This window comes from Schistocerca cancellata, chromosome 8 (assembly GCF_023864275.1).
Source record: "Schistocerca cancellata isolate TAMUIC-IGC-003103 chromosome 8, iqSchCanc2.1, whole genome shotgun sequence".
In the NCBI taxonomy this organism is placed as follows: Eukaryota; Metazoa; Arthropoda; class Insecta; order Orthoptera; family Acrididae; genus Schistocerca; species Schistocerca cancellata.
This window is the reverse complement of record NC_064633.1, coordinates 363,801,275-363,821,616: the sequence shown is the minus strand read 5'-3', so window position 1 is coordinate 363,821,616 and position 20,342 is coordinate 363,801,275. Positions and strand designations below refer to the sequence as shown.

At 41.6% G+C, this 20,342-nt stretch overlaps 1 protein-coding gene across 1 annotated transcript in view; it reads right to left on the bottom strand.

Annotated features, from left to right (window-relative positions):
- Positions 1–20,342, bottom strand: part of LOC126095271 (probable E3 ubiquitin-protein ligase HERC1) — an 814,023-nt gene that overhangs the window by 545,906 nt on the left and 247,775 nt on the right. The window contains exons 21-22 of the mRNA XM_049910030.1: positions 13,486–13,642; positions 13,287–13,379 (exon numbers count right to left, since the gene is read on the bottom strand). Of these exons, the coding sequence (XP_049765987.1) occupies positions 13,287–13,379; positions 13,486–13,642 (250 nt within the window). The remainder of the gene's footprint in view (positions 1–13,286; positions 13,380–13,485; positions 13,643–20,342) is intronic.

The following is a 20,342-nucleotide window of genomic DNA, read 5'->3' as shown; positions in this document are numbered from 1 at the left end:
AATGGCAAAGATGTCAATGTACCTAAACCAAACCAGGAGCTGAACCTACAAGTTACCCATGTAAAAACTGGCATAGCAAGAAGCCATCCTGGTTCCCAAGGCCTTATCCCAGTCTGTTTGTATGTCTGCTCCTCAAAGGTGAAGCAATTGTCGGTGAGTATAAAGTTGATTCAAGTGAGCAGGAAGGATGTCATAGGTTTGGAATCAGGTGGGTGCTGATTGCAGAAATGTTCAGTAGCACACAAACCATATACAGGTGGATGTTGGTATAGAAGGAGGTGGTGTCAATGGTGAAAAGCAAGGTGTGTGGTGGAAGTGGGATGGGCACAGATTTCAGACGAACTAGGAAATGGTTGGTAACTTAAATATAGGAGGGAAGTCTTTGTATAAGGATTGCAGATGCTGTTCAACTAAAGCACATATATGTTCAGTGGGTGCTTTGAAGCTAGAAACTATAGGACAGCCAAGAGGAATGGATTTGTGGATCTTAGGAGGAAGGTAAAAGGTAAGAAGTTCTATGGATTGAGGTGTTTGTCCTTGTGAAGGGCTTGAGGTTTCAAGGAGAGACTGCAGGTCAGTTTGAATCACAGGGATGGGATCGTAATGGCAGATGTGGTATGTAGAGATGACAGACAGCTGCCATAGACCTTCACTAACATACTCCTGTTGGTCAAGCACTGCAGTGGTAGATCCTTTGTCTTCTGGGAGGATAATAATGGAGTCATCAGATTTTAGGGAATGTAGACACTGGAGTTCTGCAGAGGATGGGTTAGGGTCATGTTTTAGGGACCTGAAGAAGGGCTGTGTAGCAATACTGGATTGAGGAATTTTTGGAAGACTTGTAAGAGATGACTTTGAGGTAGTGGTGCTATATCAAGCCAGGATCGTGGTCAGATCTCATCAAGACAGGGTTCAATGTCAGGTTTGTTGTTGGAATGGTTTTGGGATTTGGCTATTAAGTGATATTTCCAGTTGAAGTTACATGTGAAAGAAAGTAAGTGCTCCACCAAAGCAGCATGATTATATGCAGATTTTGGGCTGAAAGTGAGACCTTGAATATTCAGATATTTCAGGAGTGGAGAGTGCTTTAGACAAGAGATTGAGAACACTGTACTGTAGTGACTGGTTCTTGTGATGAGTTATTATTGGTCTGGGAGGTAGTGGTGAAGGATGTAGGACATTAAGGGGGGTTGGCCAAGCTTGGTTCGTAGGAGAGGAGTGGTGGTTGTTGGCATGGCTGTTCAGGGAGCTGCAGATGGGCCGGAAAGGAAACACGATTGTTGAGTTAGTTTAGAAGAAGGTGGGATAAGTTTTTAAGGTGAAGTCTGGCATGTTGTTGCAGTCTGAATTTGGCTTAGTGGATGATACCATCCAAGGAAACCTGAGCAGTGGATAACCACAAGATTTTGTAGGAGAGACATCTGGTGGAGTGGAAATTGGCAGATGAGGCATGTAGGCAACAAGTTGGCCAGGTCTCTGCAAAAGATTCCTGCATTTGAAACTGGCAAGTCCAAGAAAAAAGCAGGTTTCAAGAAACAAAATGTGGAATTAGTTTAGATACCACAAAAGCATGTTTTTGAAAAGAACATATGTAATATTTGATGGGATTCATCATAGCAAGAGAGGACAGTTTGGAGTGTTCACATTGGTGGGAGTGGCAAAAAAGAGAAGCAGAAGGTGGAGACAGATAACAATTCATACGAAAATCATGAGAAAAGACAATGGTTAACAAGAGGTAATGCTTGTTTCTGGAATATTACCTCTTGTTAACCATTGTCTGGTGCAGATCTAGTCATGCTAAACAAGTGGATATCGCTTTGAATGAAAGCTGCAGACTCATTACGAGATGTTTGAGCTCTACACCACTTGATAAAGTTTATTGTCTAGCAGGCATCCCACCTCCAGATATCCATCATGAATGTACATCCAGACTGGAAAAGTCTAAGGCACTGTATCCAAATTTTTCTGAAGACCCACACATTACACAGGTATCAGCCAGCAGTACCAAGGCTCAAGTCATGGAAAAGCTTTCTCCATTCAACTGATAGCCTCACTGAACCATCTTCAAACTTCAGAGTCAAGTCATGGCATTCCACATGCAGCCACCTTGCAGGGTGGATGATCCCGACCTAAAGCCTCCCACCAGGTCACGAAGAAAGCTGGTCAATATGAAAGACCCTCAACAGGCTGCGTTCTGGAGTTGGAAGAACCAAGACCAACTTGAAAAAATGGGGATTTGCATGCGACTCCACAGCGTGTGAATGTGGTGAAGAACAGACAATGAGTCATCATCTTGTCTGCAGCCTATGCCCAACATCATGCTCGCCACAGAGTGTCATCGATGCTACCATGGAAGCATGCGAAGTTGCTGCATAATGGTCACGCTGCATTTAATTGTAGTTGTAATGCTTATATTACCATGTTTTGGAACATTTTGTATAATTTGTAAGCTGTAGTGTGTGTTTCTGACATGGTTAAATAAAAAAAAAAGCAAGAGGTAATGAGCGGGCAAGAATTTCTTACTAGAAAAGTGGTCTATATAATATGAAAAAATGATTGGGAAAGAAAAATACTGATAGGTAAAGCCCTGATAAAAGTCTGAACAAATAGAAAGACAAAGTCATATGAGAAAATGTAAACTACTTTGCTTGGCAAATAAAGTAACATAGGAAATGGCAGTAAAGGTCAATCAGAGCAGTTTGGCGAAAAACAAACACAGAAAAACATCAAAGAATTATGTATAAATAAGGTAAGGGGAGGGTGGGAAAGAAAATAGCTGTCAAATTTGCAACTAAATCAGCCATGCAGTGATGCGTAAACAAATTCGTAAATTACAATGGATCTGTCTACATGCATGGAAATCAGTACAAGAAAAGAGTAGGGCAAAGTGTTGATTGATTTGGATGATACAGGTGAACAGACTACTAGCACATAAGGTAGAAAACATGACAGTTTGAATAAGACAGATGAGAACAAAGACCGACAAGAGGGTTCAATAAGAAGGAATGATGGCCACATGGGCCAATAGACAATGAAAATAATCACTTTAACAATATAAAGTAACTGGATTGATAAAAAAAATCTACCCCCCAAGCGTTGACAGGATAACACACATATAAGAAAGAGGTTTTACTTATGCAAGCTTTCAAAGCCAGTGGTTGTTTGTTACAGCAGAAAGGTTGAAGAGGAAGGAAGAGGGACAAAGGAAAAGGACTGGAAAGGTTTAGGAAAAGAAGAAGAGTTCAGAAAAGTCACCCAAAAACACTGTTTGGTCTTTTACATTGACATGACTACCACCTAGTTATCATTTAGGATGCATGGGCAGAATGTTTATAAAAGCAACACACAATATCCTGTTGCAGAGGATACTCATGACCTTGGTGCCTGTTTCACCACATGTGCCACCTGGTTTCTTCCCCCAGACATCAGTTACTAAAAACTTCAGACATGGGAACTTGCACTACAACATGCCCTTGGTTCTCGCCACCCACCTGGCCTCCAATTACATTAGTTTCTTCCATCTAAGCATTTCTTCACATTGACAACTCCTTTCCTCAATCCATTTTAGTTTTCTACATCTTTCATTTTATTACCTGTCTACTTTTCGCTGTATGAACATCAAGAGCTCAGATGGAAACCCAGTTCTAAGCAAAGAAGGGAAAGTTGAAAGGTGGAAGGCGTATAGAGAGGGTCTATACAAGGGCGATGCACTTGAGGACAATATTATGGAAATGGAAGAGGATGTAGATGAAGATGAAATGGGAGATACGATACTGCGTGAAGAGTTTGACAGAGCACTGAAAGCCCTGAGTCGAAACAAGGCCCCCGGAGTAGACAACATTCCATTGGAACTACTGACGGCCTTGGGAGAGCCAGTCCTGACAAAACTCTACCATCTGGTGAGCAAGATGTATGAAACAGGCGAAATACCCTCAGACTTCAAGAAGAATATAATAATTCCAATCCCAAAGAAAGCAGGTGTTGACAGATGTGAAAATTACCAAACAATCAGTTTAATAAGCCACAGCTGCAAAATACTAACACAAATTCTTTACAGACGAATGGAAAATCTAGTAGAAGCCGACCTCGGGGAAGATCAGTTTGGATTCCGTAGAAATACTGGAACACGAGAGGCAATACTGACCATACGACTTATCTTAGAAGAAAGATTAAGGAAAGGCAAACCTACGTTTCTAGCATTTGTAGACTTAGACAAAGCTTTTGACAATGTTGACTGGAATACTCTCTTTCAAATTCTAAAGGTGGCAGGGGTAAAATACAGGGAGCGAAAGGCTATTTACAATTTGTACAGAAACCAGATGGCAGTTATAAGAGTCGAGGGACATGAAAGGGAAGCAGTGGTTGGGAAGGGAGTAAGACAGGGTTGTAGCCTCTCCCCGATGTTATTCAATCTGTATATTGAGCAAGCAGTAAAGGAAACAAAAGAAAAATTCGGGGTAGGTATTAAAATCCATGGAGAAGAAATAAAAACTTTGAGGTTCGCCGATGACATTGTAATTCTGTCAGAGACAGCAAAGGACTTGGAAGAGCAGTTGAACGGAATGGATGGTGTCTTGAAGGGAGGATATAAGATGAACATCAACAAAAGCAAAACGAGGATAATGGAATGTAGTCGAATTAAGTCGGGTGATGTTGAGGGTATTAGATTAGGAAATGAGACACTTAGAGTAGTAAAGGAGTTTTGATATTTGGGGAGCAAAATAACTGATGATGGTCGAAGTAGAGAGGATATAAAAGGTAGACTGGCAATGGCAAGGAAAGCGTTTCTGAAGAAGAGAAATTTGTTAACATTGAGTATAGATTTAAGTGTCAGGAAGTCATTTCTGAAAGTATTTGTATGGAGTGTAGCCATGTACGGAAGTGAAACATGGACGGTAAATAGTTTGGACAAGAAGAGAATAGCTTTCGAAATGTGGTGCTACAGAAGAATGCTGAAGATTAGATGGGTAGATCACACAACTAATGAGGAAGTATTGAATAGGATTGGGGAGAAGAGAAGTTTGTGGCGCAACTTGACCAGAAGAAGGGATCGGTTGGTAGGACATGTTCTGAGGCATCAAGGGATCACCAATTTAGTATTGGAGAGTAAAAATCGTAGGGGGAGACCCAGAGATGAATACACTAAGCAGATTCAGAAGGATGTAGGTTGCAGTAGGTACTGGGAGATGAAGAAGCTTGCACAGGATAGAGTAGCATGGAGAGCTGCATCAAACCAGTCTCAGGACTGAAGACCACAACAACAACAACAACAACAACAACAACAACAACAACTTTTCGCTGCCCCCTCCGAACCTTAATCATATACAATGCACTTAGCTTTTCACTCATATTATCTCATGCATGATGTTTTAGCAGTAATCTCTGCCTTGCATAGTAACCCTGTCTTCCACCTTTAAGCTCTCAGCTTTTCAAAACTCATCTGGTGCAGTCCCCAATAATCAGTCTTCCCTCCCCATCGCATCCTTTGACATGAGGTTTTGGGTGACTTTTCCAAACTCCACCCCTTTTCCTAAGCTTCTCAGCCCTTTTCCTTCACCCCTGTTCCTTCCCCTTCAGACCTACTGCCAGAAGGAGCCACTGGCTCTGAAAGTTTGCAGAAGCAAAACCTCTTTTTTTTAAGAGTATGTGCCACTGCTTAGGGAGTAGGTTTTTTATCTATCCAATTACACTACAACATCTTGCAATGATATTACGGCTTAAAATCATATAGCTATCTTCAAGTAAGTGTTTTACAGTGGTGATTCCTAGTAAACATTGCTAACTTTATAGTACAAACTGGCATGGAGGTGCATGCGCATGGGTTACTGCTGCAAGAGTGCTCTCCCTTAAGTTTAGTGCCCTCATTGAATATTGCTTCATTGCAAGCACAAGTGTAATGATGATATTGCAAGTGCCCCCTCTGTTGAGATGAGGTCCCATGAAGTTAAAATTTGTGTGTCAACAAATAAAATTAATTGTTGCCATTTCTGTCTTTAGATGTAAAATGTTTTCTTTCTGAAAATATTAAGGAATCAGGTCACAAACTTTACCCAGTTGAAAGATGAAACATAGCATCTGGTATCTGGCAGAGGAGCTGGGATCAACATAAAACTCTGGCCAAGAAAGTGCTCACGTAGGTTTTAAGTTTCAGATGCATTCCGACAAACCAAAAGAAAATACAATATCATGAAAAGGAAAGTTGCTACTCACCATATAGCAAAGATGTTGAGTCACAGATAGGCACAACAAAAAGACTGTCACAAATAAAGCTTTCAGCCCATAAGGCCTTCATCAAAAATAGGCAGCACACACACACACACACACACACACACACACACACACACACAAATAACTGTAGTATACCATCTAAAAACTAATCCCAACCTTATAATCCTACCTGCAGACAAAGCTTCCACCACTGTTGTTTTGTACCACAAGGATTACCTGGGAGAAGGACTCCCCTAGCTGTCAGATACTTCCACTGACAAACCTTGCAACAGTCACCCCATTCCAGAAATCCAACAGGACCTCCAGTCGCTACTCAAATCCTTAGGCCCATCCCAGAATCCATCCCTGGAGTCCACCACTCTGCTCACTCCTACCACTCTCCACACTCCTACCTTCTACATGCTTCCTAAAGTATAGAAACCCGACCACGCAGGATACCCCACTGGGGCCGGTTACTGTGACCCCACTGAAAAAATCTCTTCTCTCGTAGACCAACACCATCAACCTATTACCTGGAACCTATCATCCTATATAAAAGATACCAACCATTTCCTCTACCAACTCTCCACAGCACCGTCCCTTTAACATACGGTGCCCTGCTCGCCACTATTGATCCCACCTCCCTTTACACTAACATCCCTAATACCCATGGCATTACTGATATTTAACACTACCTTCAACGCCTGATGGGTTCCAAACCAGCAACCTCCTTCCTAGTCACCATGACCAACTATGTCCTATCCCACAATTACTTCTCCTTTGGAGGCAATACCTAAAAACAAATACAAGGTATGGCTGTGGGCACCCGCATGACACCATCTTATGCCAACCTATTCATGAGCCATCTAGAGGAATCCTTCCTATACACCCAGAATCCTGAAACCCTCATATGGTTCAGATTCACTGATGACATCTTTGCGATCTGCATCGAGGGTGAAGACACCCTATCCTCATTCCTCCAGAACCTCAGCAACTTCTCACCCATTTGCTTCACCTGGTCCTACTCAACCCAACAAGCCACATTCCTAGATGTTTACCTCCACCTCAAAGATGGCTACATCACTACCTCTGTTCATATCAAACCTACTAACCATCAGCTATACCTCCACTTCGACAGCTGCCATCCATTCCATACTAAGAAGTCCCTTCCATACAGCCTAGCCACTCATGGTTGTTGCATCTGCAGTGACGAGCGGTCCCTCTCGAAATATACTGAGGTTCTCACTGAAGCCTTCACAAACAATAATTATCCTCCCAACCTGGTACAAAAAAAATCTCCTGTGGCTTATCTTTCTGATCTCCCACCACCTCCCAAAGTCACATTGTCTGGCTACAAAAGAGCATTCCCTTGTAACTCACTACCATCCAGGACTGGTGGAACTGAATTACATTCTCTGCCAGGGTTTCAACTACCTCTCGTCATGCCCTGAAATGAGAAACACCGTGCCCACTATCCTTCTCACACCTCCCATAGTGGTATTCTGTCGTCCACTCATCCATCCCTACACAACCCCTGCTCCCAAACCCATATATCATGGTTCATACCTCTGTAATAGACCTAGATGCCAAACCTGTCCCATACATCCTCCAACCACCACCTACTACAGCCCGGTCACAAACATCACCTACCCCATCAAAAGCAGGGCTACCTGTGAAACCAATCATGTAATCTACAAGCTAAGGTGCAACCACTTTGCTGCATTCTACGTGGGCATCACTAGCAACAAGCTGTCGGTCCACATGAATGGCCATCGACAAACTGTGGCCAAGAAAAAGTGGACCAACAAGTTGCTGAGCATGCTGCAAACATGACATCCTTCATTTCAATGACTGCTTCACAACCTGTGCCATATGGATCCTCCCCACCAACACCAGCTTTTCTGAATTGCACAGGTGGGAACTTTCCCTACAATATATCCTACACTTCCATAAGGAGTTTGAAGGATATATCCCATAAGGAGTTTGAAGGAGTTTTTGTGTAATGTGGTTCTGTCAATTAAGTACACTCAGGTTCTAATGATCTAACAACAGTATTCCCAGCTTGTAACAACAAAGTGGTGATCCCAACATGATATACCTGCGTAGTATCAATGGATTAATGACCATTTACAGGAAAGATTTGCAAAATGACTTATGTGAACCCCACTGTGTCACGATTGGATGTAAGACTACCACCTTTCTCGCCACACAATCCAGCTTTGTGGTTTGCACAGGTGGAGGCCAGTTTTTTTTATTCTGTAATTTTGGCAGGCGCTACCAAGTTTGCGCTGGTAGTAAGCCAATTAGATTACCAGTATGCCACGGAAGAGCAAGCTATAAATACCTCGCCACCAGACGCTAACTCCTATGAATGACTTAAAGCAGAATTGATCCGGCAAATATCAGCACTGCAGGAAGTGCGAATCTATCCAGTTCTCACTCAGGGAGATAACAGAGACAGAAAGCCTTCACAATACTTGCGGCACATAAGAAGCAAAGCAAACATGGGAACCATTCTGGACAGCTTACTGCACACAATATGGAACAGTTGTTTGCCACCATCTGTCAAAGCAAATATAGGGTTAGAGTCTGACACATACTTGGGCATTTAGCGCAGTTGGCCAATAAAATCCACGACACATTGACACCGGCTTCTGTCACCATAATCACTGCGTTGTTGTTCTGTGAGCGTAGTCACTGCGTAATATGCTAGCACAAAACCAACTGTTTCACATGCAGATTACAACTTCCTGGCACCTGAGGTAGATCTATTGACCCAGCAGATCAGTGAACTGTTATCTCGACATGACCCGAGCAATGACAGAAGCTGGAATCGATACCGCCGATGCTCACACAGCAGGTCATCGACGATCTCTTCCACAACTGAACAGAGGTCAGAAGTAGGCGTCTCCTCTGACTGCCAATCAGTGTCTCCGCGCCTCTTTGTTAGTGATCAGCAGTCCGGATGGAAATATTTAACAGACAATGGGTGTAATTTGTCCATTTACCCATGGACTATGTTGCACATGAAGTGATCACCCACTGCTGCAAGCAACTCATTCATAACAATGTATGGCACCCTGCGCTTGAATCTAGACCTGGGATTACGATGAGACTTCACTTGGGATTTACCGTGGCAGACATCGCCAAACCTATCATTGGAGCAGACTTCCTTGTCCATTACAATCTACTGCTGTACATGAAGTACTCATGCCTAGTTGACAGCATCATAGCCTTAATAGCGTCTGGATTTTGGTGGAATGCAGCCGTTCATACTACCAAAGTAATACAGGTGGCAGCCATTGAGTATTTGGAGTTGCTGAATGGATTTCCAGCTCTGACACGACCCCCTGGAGTGTCTAAGGAGGTAACGCATGATACTGTCCATTACAGATAGATGATCTACGGTCCTCCCATATCTTGCAGACCACCCATATCTTGCAGACAATGAAGTTTGCCTTCAGATCATCTTAAAATTGTGAAAGCAAAGATCGACAGTATGATTCGTGAAGGTATAATGTGGCCTTCCAACAGCCCCTGGTCCTCACCACTACATTTGGTCCCAAGAAAGGGTGGAGCATGGCAGACTTGTGGTGAATATAGAGCCCTGAATGCCAGAACAATAGCGGACAGATACTCAGTGCCATTGTTATGTGACTGTAACTATGTATTGAGTGGTGCAGCTATTTTTAGCATCCTGGACTGTGCAAAAATATACACAGACCACTGTAACTGAACAAGATATTCCCAAGCAGCAATAATCACACCTTTTGGCCTGTTTGAGAGCAAATTTATGACTTCTGGACTCAGGAATGCTGCTCAGACATGGCAACACTTGTCAATGGACTCTGTGCTACAGGGCCTAACTTTTACTTTTGCTTACCTGGACAATATTTTAGTTTTTTCGTCATCGGCAGAGCAACATCAGCAGTATTTAATGGAAGTGTTTAGGCAGTTGTAACACTATGGCATCATCCTGAGTACCACCAAATGTGTGTTTGGCCAGCCCCAAGAGGATTTCCTAAGACACAGGATAGCAGCGGGATCGCTACTACTGCCAGACAAGGTGGAAGCAATCTTATGGATTTCACACTCAAATACGGCCTAGGAATTGCGTTGATTCCTTGGTATGTTTAATTTTTATCGCTGTCACTTGCAGCACTCTGCCAAGTTACAAGAACCGTTAATTGCAGCACTCACTGGCCCAAAGAAAATGGTAACTCATCTATAACGTGGACTGATACCATGTGTGTGGTGTTTGAAGTGGCCAAAAAGAGCATTGCAGATGCTGCACTACTGCACGTTTGGCACTAGTGGTTGATGCTAGCCATATGGCAATGGGCACAACATTGCAACAATGATGTAGTGACACATGGCAAACACTCACGTTTTTTTCGCGCAAACCAGCACCCACACAAAAGCTGTAGAGTGCCTACAACAGAGAACTTTTGGCTGTTTATGAGTTCGTCAAATAGTTCAGACCTCAACTGAAAGCTAGAGACTTTGTTATCTACACCAATCACAAACTGATAACTTACGCCTTTCACCAGAAAAATACAAACTGTTCACCTAGGTGAGACAACCAGCTAATGTTCATCTCACAATTCAGCACAGACTTCTGGCACATCTCTGGCACTGACAGTGTAGTGGCCGACTGTTTGTCTCAGGTATGAAGCATTACTAGCACGACTGATTATGTCAAACTTGTTGCTACTCAACAATTAGATCAAGCCCTACATGGACTGTTACCAGCAGAACATGGGTCTTGGATCTGCAACTTATTGAAATTCCAGGGAGCGATGTCAAGCTGTACTGTGACATGACCACATTGAAACAATGGCCATTCCTACCAATTACCTTAAGAAGGGATGTCTTCCATATGCTACATGACTTGTGCCACCCTGGTATTTGGTAAACAACCTGCCTAGTGATGAATTGCTATGTGTGGCCACCTATACAGAAAGATGGCCCGTTTCAATCACATCCATATCAATGTTGTTGGCTTACTGCTATCGTCTGATGGCCAATGTTACATACTTACAATAGAGCATTACACCTGCTGGCCGGAAGCTGCATCAGTGGACAAAATTACAGCAGAAGCTCTGGCTTTCACTTTCATGTCATATTGTGTGGCATGCTTTAGCTGTCAGTTATACATGACGACAGACAGAGGACAGCAATTTGAATCCGATCTATTCAGACAACTCACAAAGTTTTGTGGCACAATTCACCACAAAACATCATGCTGTTAACTAACCAGTAATGGGATGATCAACATATGGCATCACTCACTTAAGGCAGCACTAATGTGTCATGACAATGAATGTATCAAGGCTCTTCCCAAGGTACTACTTAGCCTTAGAAACACTTCCAAACCAGATATAGACACTTCTTTGGAGGAACTGGTGTAGGGTGAACATTGAGGCTTCTAGGAAAATTCATGGAAACAAACGCTCTGTCACAACCAAGGAATGATCGACCAGAATTCCTACATCAACTGCTAGAGCACGTGGACCATACCCACACACACCAGCCTCACAGACAAGGTGCAGCTACCAGCTTCGTGCGTCAAGACTTGAAAACCTGTTCACACGTCATGTTACACATGGAAGACATCAGACTGTTATTGCAGCTGCCATATGCAGGAGCCTATGTCATAGTCGCAAGGGAAGAGAAGACAGTGGACATTTCAATTGCTGGAAAGAAGACTATTGTTTCTACAGACAGACCAGCTTATGTCTGCCAAGAAGCAGAAATATCAGAGCTTCCAAGACTACAGCCTCACCCAACAGCTGCCTCGTCACCACCTTCACAGATGCCAGCAGACCTACCAACACGTACCTTAAGATCCGGATGGTGCACCCATTTTCCAGTCCACTATTTGGAATAATGCTCCGCTTCCACCATGGTGACTGATGTGGTGACATCGTGTAGTTACACAGTGTTCTATCACGTGTGTCGGTTTCATCTGTTTAGAAACAATCACACTGCCAAACATTCCGCAAGAGCCGCCAGAGGCACTGTGTTTTATTTGTGTGCGTTTTGTTTTTGTTATGCTTTGATTACGCTTTTTTGTAGTTTTTTATCTTCCATGCTGGTAGCCAGTTCATGCATAATTACAAGATAATGCAGATATTTTTGTTCCCTGCATGTTAAGTTATTTTCAACTGCAAGCTTGGAATGATCAAGCAGTCCACGTACTCTTCGCTGTCTCCAGCGGCTGTGATCAACAAAGCTAATGTTAATACTGTTCGAAGGGGTTTTTGTGTAGTGTGATTCCATCGATTAAGTACTTGCAGGTTCTAACAGTCAAACGACAGTCTGCCCTGCTTGTAACGACAGAACGCAATAACATGGACGAAAAGATAGCATGCTAAAATGAAGGAAATTAAATCGAAATTAATACATCAAATTAGTTAAAATCATATGAATAAAGATTTCAGGCAGAAAAAGAATGACAGAAAGAAAAATGAGAGCAACTGAAGAAGTTGATATGATAATTAAAATATTGTGACAAAGGATTGGAAATAAAAAAGTCACATTTACACAAATTAATTGGACAAAAATAATGATCAAAATCACTTGTAGAAAAATTTAAAAATAAGATAAATTTAAAGCACCTGACTAGATTCAAACTCATGACCTTCTGTATGTGAAGGTCTTACCCTATCCATTATATCATGCAACCAGTCTGTAAAGCACTACATCACCACACAGACGGTTTCAAAGAGTTGATTCCACCACTGGGGATCTCTCGTAAGTAGGAAAATCTAGGACTACAGATACAAAGGTCAGGGGTTAAGCGCTTGGTTGTTCATAGCATTTACCTGCCATTTATCACTTCTATCTTCTTTGGCAATTATTTGTTAATGTGAATAATGACCAAATTACTACTAGGTTCAGAATCTATATTGCATTTTATGTTCCCCTACGGCTTGTTGGATAGGCCATGTACAAGAGGTCAGGGGAAGGCAAGGGAAGGAAATAATGCTTCCAATAGGTTTGTTCCTAGAAAAGCACTGTGGTGTCCAAATCAGACTTCATGCTGAGGATACATATACTTTACAGTTTATACTTACATAACTCAGGAAGAATGAAAAATCATCATCACCCTCCTTTCCTTCATTTACAATTAGAATATCCATCACTTTGCTCAGTGCTGATAGCCTTAACTGAAACAAAGGAAAGAAATTTAATCAACTATTAACTTATAACTTAGTATAACTTATTATTACACCACAATTCTTATTTATAATGAAATCACAATTTGTTAGGTACCTCTGCTCTTTCATCCTGATGTTGCATGGCAAGCAGTAACTGATCAGGTTCACTTCCCCATCCTGAATCTTGGTCAGTACAATTTGCCAGTAACTGACGCTCTGCTGGTTCACCACAGATAAAGTGAAGCAATGACTTGCACAAATTTTGACGAGAGCTGAAATTGAAGTGATGAAATGTATATACGTTTATTAAGACTAACAAATTAAACTGAAAATATCAAATACATGTTGTACATCATGAAAATAATCAATTTTTAAAAAATATAATGTAACTGGGATAATTAAAAAATCTAATCACCACGTGGCAGCAGGAGAACACAAATATAAAGGTATTAAAGTTTGCAAGCTTCCAGAGATAGTGCCTCTTTCTTCTGGCATAAGGGTTGAAGAGGAAGGAAGGGGGCTGAAGGAAAAGGACTGGTGAGGTTTAGGTAAAAGAGAAAAGTTCGGAAAAGTTGCACATAATACTGGGTTAGGGGAGACCTGGAGGGCAGGATGAGAAGGAAAGTCTTTCCTTTTCCTAAACCTCACCAATCCTTTTCCTTCACCACTCTTCCTTCCCCTTTGACCCTTCTGCCACGAGAGGGAGCCACTGGCTCCGAAATCTTGCAAACTTTAATACCTTTATATGTGTTGCTACATGGTGAGTAGATTTTTTGTGTGTTGTACAGTATCGTAAAATATTTGTGAACACCTTATTAATAATAAGTAATGCAGAGAGCAGAGAAAGCACTGTTGTTGATACTTCAATAATATCCTATAATTTTGCTGTCCAAATGAACTGATTTAGCTCACACTCTAAACCCTACAAAAATATGTAAAATCTTGATGGGATACATATCTCTGCAGCAAAGTACTGTTCTCTGTGGTTAGTGAAACCTCTGACTGACTTGGAAACAGTCTTGAAAGATAGAATATTACATTTTATAGAGAAGAATAACATACTAAATGAGGCACAGCACAGTTTTAGAAAATTTAGATCTACCACCACAGCCACAACTAACTTTGAAGCCAACGTTATTGGAGCTTTAGATCAACAAACAAAAGTCTGTGATATTTTCCTTGACCTCTCAAAGGCATTCGACTGTGTGTGTCACTGCAAACTAATTCACAAGCTCAACTATTATGGTATCAGGGGTAAGGCAGCTGAAATCATAAAATCTTTTGTGAAAAACAGAGAGCAGAAGTTAAACATAAAATGAGTGGCACTATTGTAAATGTACATGCTAATTTTCTGGCAGTTACGTTTGATGTACCTTAGGGATCAGTTCTGGGCCCCCATCTTTTCATTCTGTATGTAAATGATATGATGTCAGCAGTAGGTAACAATGTGGTAATGTTTGCACATGATACTCTACTCAAAGTAAAAAGTGACAATATGGTAATGTTTGCACATGACACTCTACTCAAAGTAAAAAGTGACTTGGTAAAAGAGCTGGAATCAAGTGCTTCTACAAATGTGAGTGACACTTACAAATATTGCAGTGAAAACAACATGTTTGTAAATGTGGATAAGTCAACATACACACAACTACAAGTGAATAAAACTGCAGAGACAGAAAATATTTCCCTTTAACTGGGTAATCCAGTTATCAAAGACATAAGGAATTACAAATTCTTGGGTGTCGTCATTGATAAGCATTTGATGTGGGAGGACCACATCAACAAAGTATGCTCAAAAGTAAGCAATAACATATTCTTAATGAGGAAGATATCTAGGACAGTAAACACAGACACACTATTAACAATGAACTGTGGTCTAGTCATCCCCACTTATCGTACTGCACTTTAGTCTGTGGAAATGCTGCACATATGCATATCCATAGATTAGTGAAACTCCAAAAGAAGACTGTGAGATGCATTGCAAATCTGACCCCAAGACAATCCTGCAGAAATAAATTCAGGGAACATACTATCTTGACAGTCCTTTCGCTATATATATTTGAGACAATTATGCATGTGAAAGCAAATAGTACTACCCAGTCAAACAGAGGTATACACAATTACAATAGAAGAAATAGGGATGATTATCACCTACAAAGGAAGTGGCTCAAGTTATCCGAAAAAGATCCTATAACTGCTGGGCGCATTTTACACAATAAACTTCCATCAAAGGCACTGAAAAGACATCTTGTTTTCAGAAACAAATTAAAAGGTTATTTAGCCTCCTCAGCCCCATAGAGTTTAAATGAATACCTAGAAGCTACACAGTAGAGAGGATCTTGTTCAAGCATGGAGGCCATCATAAAATGTGTTTGCACAAAGCAGTAAGCACAAATATAAAATACATGTAAAGTCTTACTATATAAGAATGATCCTGCTGCTGCTTGTCCTCTTTTGTTTGTTTCAGAGGTCTAGACAGACATGCTGTTGTAAAGTGAGGCTGCCAGAGTGTAAGATGGCAAAGATTACTCAGTGCATGGCGTACACTACTGAAGAGTGATGGTGAAAGCACAATATTGTGAAAATGTGAAGATGAGCACGTGATTCTTGTATTGTCATGAAAGTGTTAATATCCATGTTTCTGTCTCTTCCAGGTTATGTTAAAGACACTGTTTTTTTAAGTGAGAGGGTTTTTGACAAACTGTACATTGGCTTCTGTCTTGGGTTCTTCGGCTGACTTTCATCTAATGATGCCATACATTCCCAGAGTGACGGACAGAATCGGCCATATAGTGCGCAAACATGGCGTAATGACGATTTTCAAACCGACAAGGAAGATCAAAGAGTGCCTTAGATCGGCGAAGGAGACAAGGGACCCACTATACCATGCACATGCAGAAAAGTTTATGTTGGAATGACTGGGCAATCAATTAACACCAGGATCAAAGAGCGTAAGAGACATTGCAGGTTGGGTCAGGTGGAGAAATCGGCCGTGGCAGAGCACGCACTGAGTGAGACCGACCACATAATAAAATTCACCGACATGGAAGTTCTGGCTGTAGAGAAGCACTATCACACGCACTTGTTCAGAGAAGTTGTAGAAATACAAAAACATGCGAACAGTTTCAGCAAGAAAGCCTTAAGGTAAACGGATCCTGGTTTCCCGTACTGCAGTGAACGACCGTCGCAGGTAGCAAGAGGAGAACCACACCGGAAGTGACCGCGGAGAAGCCCTCGGACGTTGGCGCGCCAGGTACATATAGTCTGCAGCCGCAAGCTCGACTCCAGTTCACCACCAACAATGGAGGATGAAGCTTTGACAATTCCAGCCACTCGTGCTGGCAAAACGTGAGTAAAATCATTAGATGAACGTAGGCTGAAGAACCCAAGACAGAAGCCAATAGGCAGTTTGTCAACAAGTGGCCACAAAAGCCTTAAAAATTTTGAGAGTGTATTTTTCATAGAGTAATAATTTACATATTGCTAGGTCTGTATTGTTTGTGTGGTTTGAAACTGAATATAACTTGACCACATCTATGCAATAAAAACAGTCTACAGATTGATTAACAAATAAATAAATAAATAATACTTCCATCACTTTGATAAATTATTCTCAGTGAGTAAACTACAGAAATTCAAATTGAGATAGCATAGTTGCCAAAATTACATTACTCATAAAATCTGCTAGATAAACTACATGTTAATATCTTTCACCCATACTTAAATTAGTTGAAAATAGTTTTTGGTGATCATGTTATAAAACCAAATGGTTCCACATACAGTGATGAGCCAAAACATTATGCCAACTGCTCAACAGCATGCTAGTTCACTTGTGGAAAGCAATGCAGCAGCAATTCTACAAAGCATGGATTTGACAAGTCCTTGGTAGGAATCCAGAGGTATGAAGCATGTTGATGCACAAATCACACAGTTCCAGTAAATAATGGGCCAACGGTTTACTGGTGCAGAGATGGCACCTTGTAGTGTCCCACATGTGTTCCATCTGGTTCAGATCAGATGAATTTGGTGGCCAAGACATCAACACATGTTCACTATCACACTACTCAAACCACTGTAGCACAATTCTGTCCTTGTGAGAAATGCTGTTATCCTGCTGAAAGATGCCAACGCAAATGAGGAAGACATCAAGGACAAAAGGTTCCAAGTGGTCCATAATAATGTCTGTGTAGTCCACAGTTGTCTTGATATCTTCAATTACTACCTCATGTCTCATGCCCAGGTGAAGTCCCCCTTAGCATAATACTGCCCCCACGTGTCAGTGTCTGTTCGTCTGAGTGACAGTGTATTCAGGCATGACCGTTGACTCAGTGTAGCACGAAACACAGTTCATCCAAACAGGTGACGTATTTCTATTGATCTACTGTCCAATCTCGGTGATCCCATGCCTACTTGAATTGTAACAGATGATATAGTGCCGAGTCAATATGGGAACTAGTAGTACTCATCTACAGTGTACCTTAATATTCAACAATGTGCACTGAATTATGTGCTCTGGAACACTTGTACCTGCACTAGCATTGTACTCTGTCATCAGATGTGCCAGCGCAGGCTAGCCTCCAATATCCACATTCTGTGATGAGGCATGAATGACCAGTACCTTATTGCTTGGTTGTGGTTTCACTTTCTTCCTACCATGATGTTCACAACAGTAGTAACTGCACAATCAACCAGCTTCACCATTTCTGAAATGCTCATTTCCAGACGCTGGTCCAAAACAATTTCCGCTCTGTCAAAGTTGCTTTAGTTAGTGAATTTCCCCATTTGTGATCTGTATAGACATCAGAGTGAGGTTCCTGTTCATTTCTGCTACACTTATATGATTTCCTTACCATGTTACACATCAGAAATGCCACCATGCAGCATTCAGTCTCGCAGTGAATGGTAGGCATAATGTTTTGGTTCATCAGTGTGTGACGGGACTGAGCTCCGTATAATACATGGCTTGTGCTAGAGTCTATAATACCGCAATTCTCATAACCACTTCCTCCTTTTGTGTAAGCAATATCAAGGTCAATTATAGCATTCTTTGTGAACAGTAATATAAACAGTGATATATCACTAAAATGCTGCTGTCGTAATTTTAACCGACATGGTAAGGAGGTAACAGTAACTTGTTCTTGATTACCAATTAGAAAAGACAGTCAAGACTGCAGAATACCTCATTCATTAGAAAAAGTAGTTTTGGCATGTTTAAATGGCCATCTTCAAATTCTCACACACAGCTGCTCTCCATGCTGTCAGCTCCAGCCGAATGGTGTTCATAATCTGAAAATGGCTGTTTAAACATGCTGAAACCCACCAGTCTAATAAATGAGATATCTGCTATCTTGACAGTTTTTCCTAATTGAAAGTGGTGCTCTTTGCACTTACTCCTACAACCACAAGTTGTCTTCTCAGGCCATATCGAAGCGACATCTCACCTTGTGAAGACATCATTAACTGTTTTATGTTGTCAAGGTGACTAGATATGACTCCACCATTGATATGCCACACTGTTAAGTGCTGTAGCTTCATAAACAGCACTTTTCTGTATGGACATATTGCTGACTTGCCTCATGTTTTTCTGTCACACTCTTTAAGACTGTCTAGTGACTGAGGATCATCTTTTTCTTTTACCCTTGTCCTGCACTGGTTCAGGTTTGGCATGGTTAGTAACAGATTTGGTATGGTTAATTTAAAGGGTGGCTGGATGCCCTTCCTGTAACCACCCCGTTAAGCCCAGAAGGAATATGTGTACCCCAGCTGTCTGTGTGTAGGCTAGTGTTATTCACATGAAAGTATTCATGTGAAAGTGAGCAAACATTTTCTGAACGTTCGTGAATTGTGTAACTGAGGTAGGACTTGGGTACCAGCCCAGTTATCATCTAGTGGGATGTGGAAACCACCTAAAAACCACATCCTGGCTGGCCAGCACAAGGATGTTCAGCGTCAGTTCGCTGGGCGGATTCAATCTGGGGCCAGCACAACTCCCCATCCTGCAAGCAGTGCTTTAACATGCCTAGCTGTCCGGGCAGGTTGTAGTGGCTGAGGATGTTCTGTATACTTACAACAAAAAGACAAAACCAAAATTTTGCAATTTTTCCTGCATGTGATGGTATTCACAGGCCCTTCAGCAAAAGTTGTTGAAATGTTCTGAAATTAATGCCTATTTTGTGCCCACCATAGTAACCTTTAAGCCCTAAGAAATTTCAGCAATTCTATGTACACTGGATCACTGAGCTAGAGGCATTGACCAAGAGGCGCTAATTTAAGTGCTCAAAAACAGAGTATCTTACACCAATACAGTGATTCAAGACACAATAATCAGTATCCAGCACATGAGGCTTTCCAAGTCCAGACACTAAATACTTTGAATCCTTGTTGAGGAGAGCTACTAATCCTAGTACAAATCTTAGAGGCCACAAACCAAATGGAAAGAGTCATAAGAAACATCTCTGAGATGCCACTCCGATAAGAAAAAATGTTGGAACACCAGGAAGCTTCACCGCCCAGTTTTCACTTTTGGTTAAATAGAGAAGTTGAATGTGTATTTCAAACATTTAAACATCACACTGAAACACCCTTGTCTCCCAAGAACAAAACCTTCCACAGTTTCTTAACACCTAGAGAAGGAAGAGGCGGCTCCTCCTTCTCCTCCTCCTCCTCCTCCTCCTCATCATCATCATCCTGGAGAAGAGGCTTCCCAACCACAACTTCTCTAAGAGTATCAACATTACACATGGTTCACCTCCTGAAGCTGGACAGACATAATAAGTTGAGAGTCTGCCACTCACTTTTTCAGTGTTAATGAGTCTTAACTAGGCATATCAAACATCAGATCTGTTCCCCTGGTATTGTCACGGCTGGCAAATGACTACCATGGCAGATATTCATACACTGTGTTATACTGAAAGTCCCCTGGCCACAATTTTCCTATGACTAACAAAAATACTAGTGGTCATACTGAAGTCC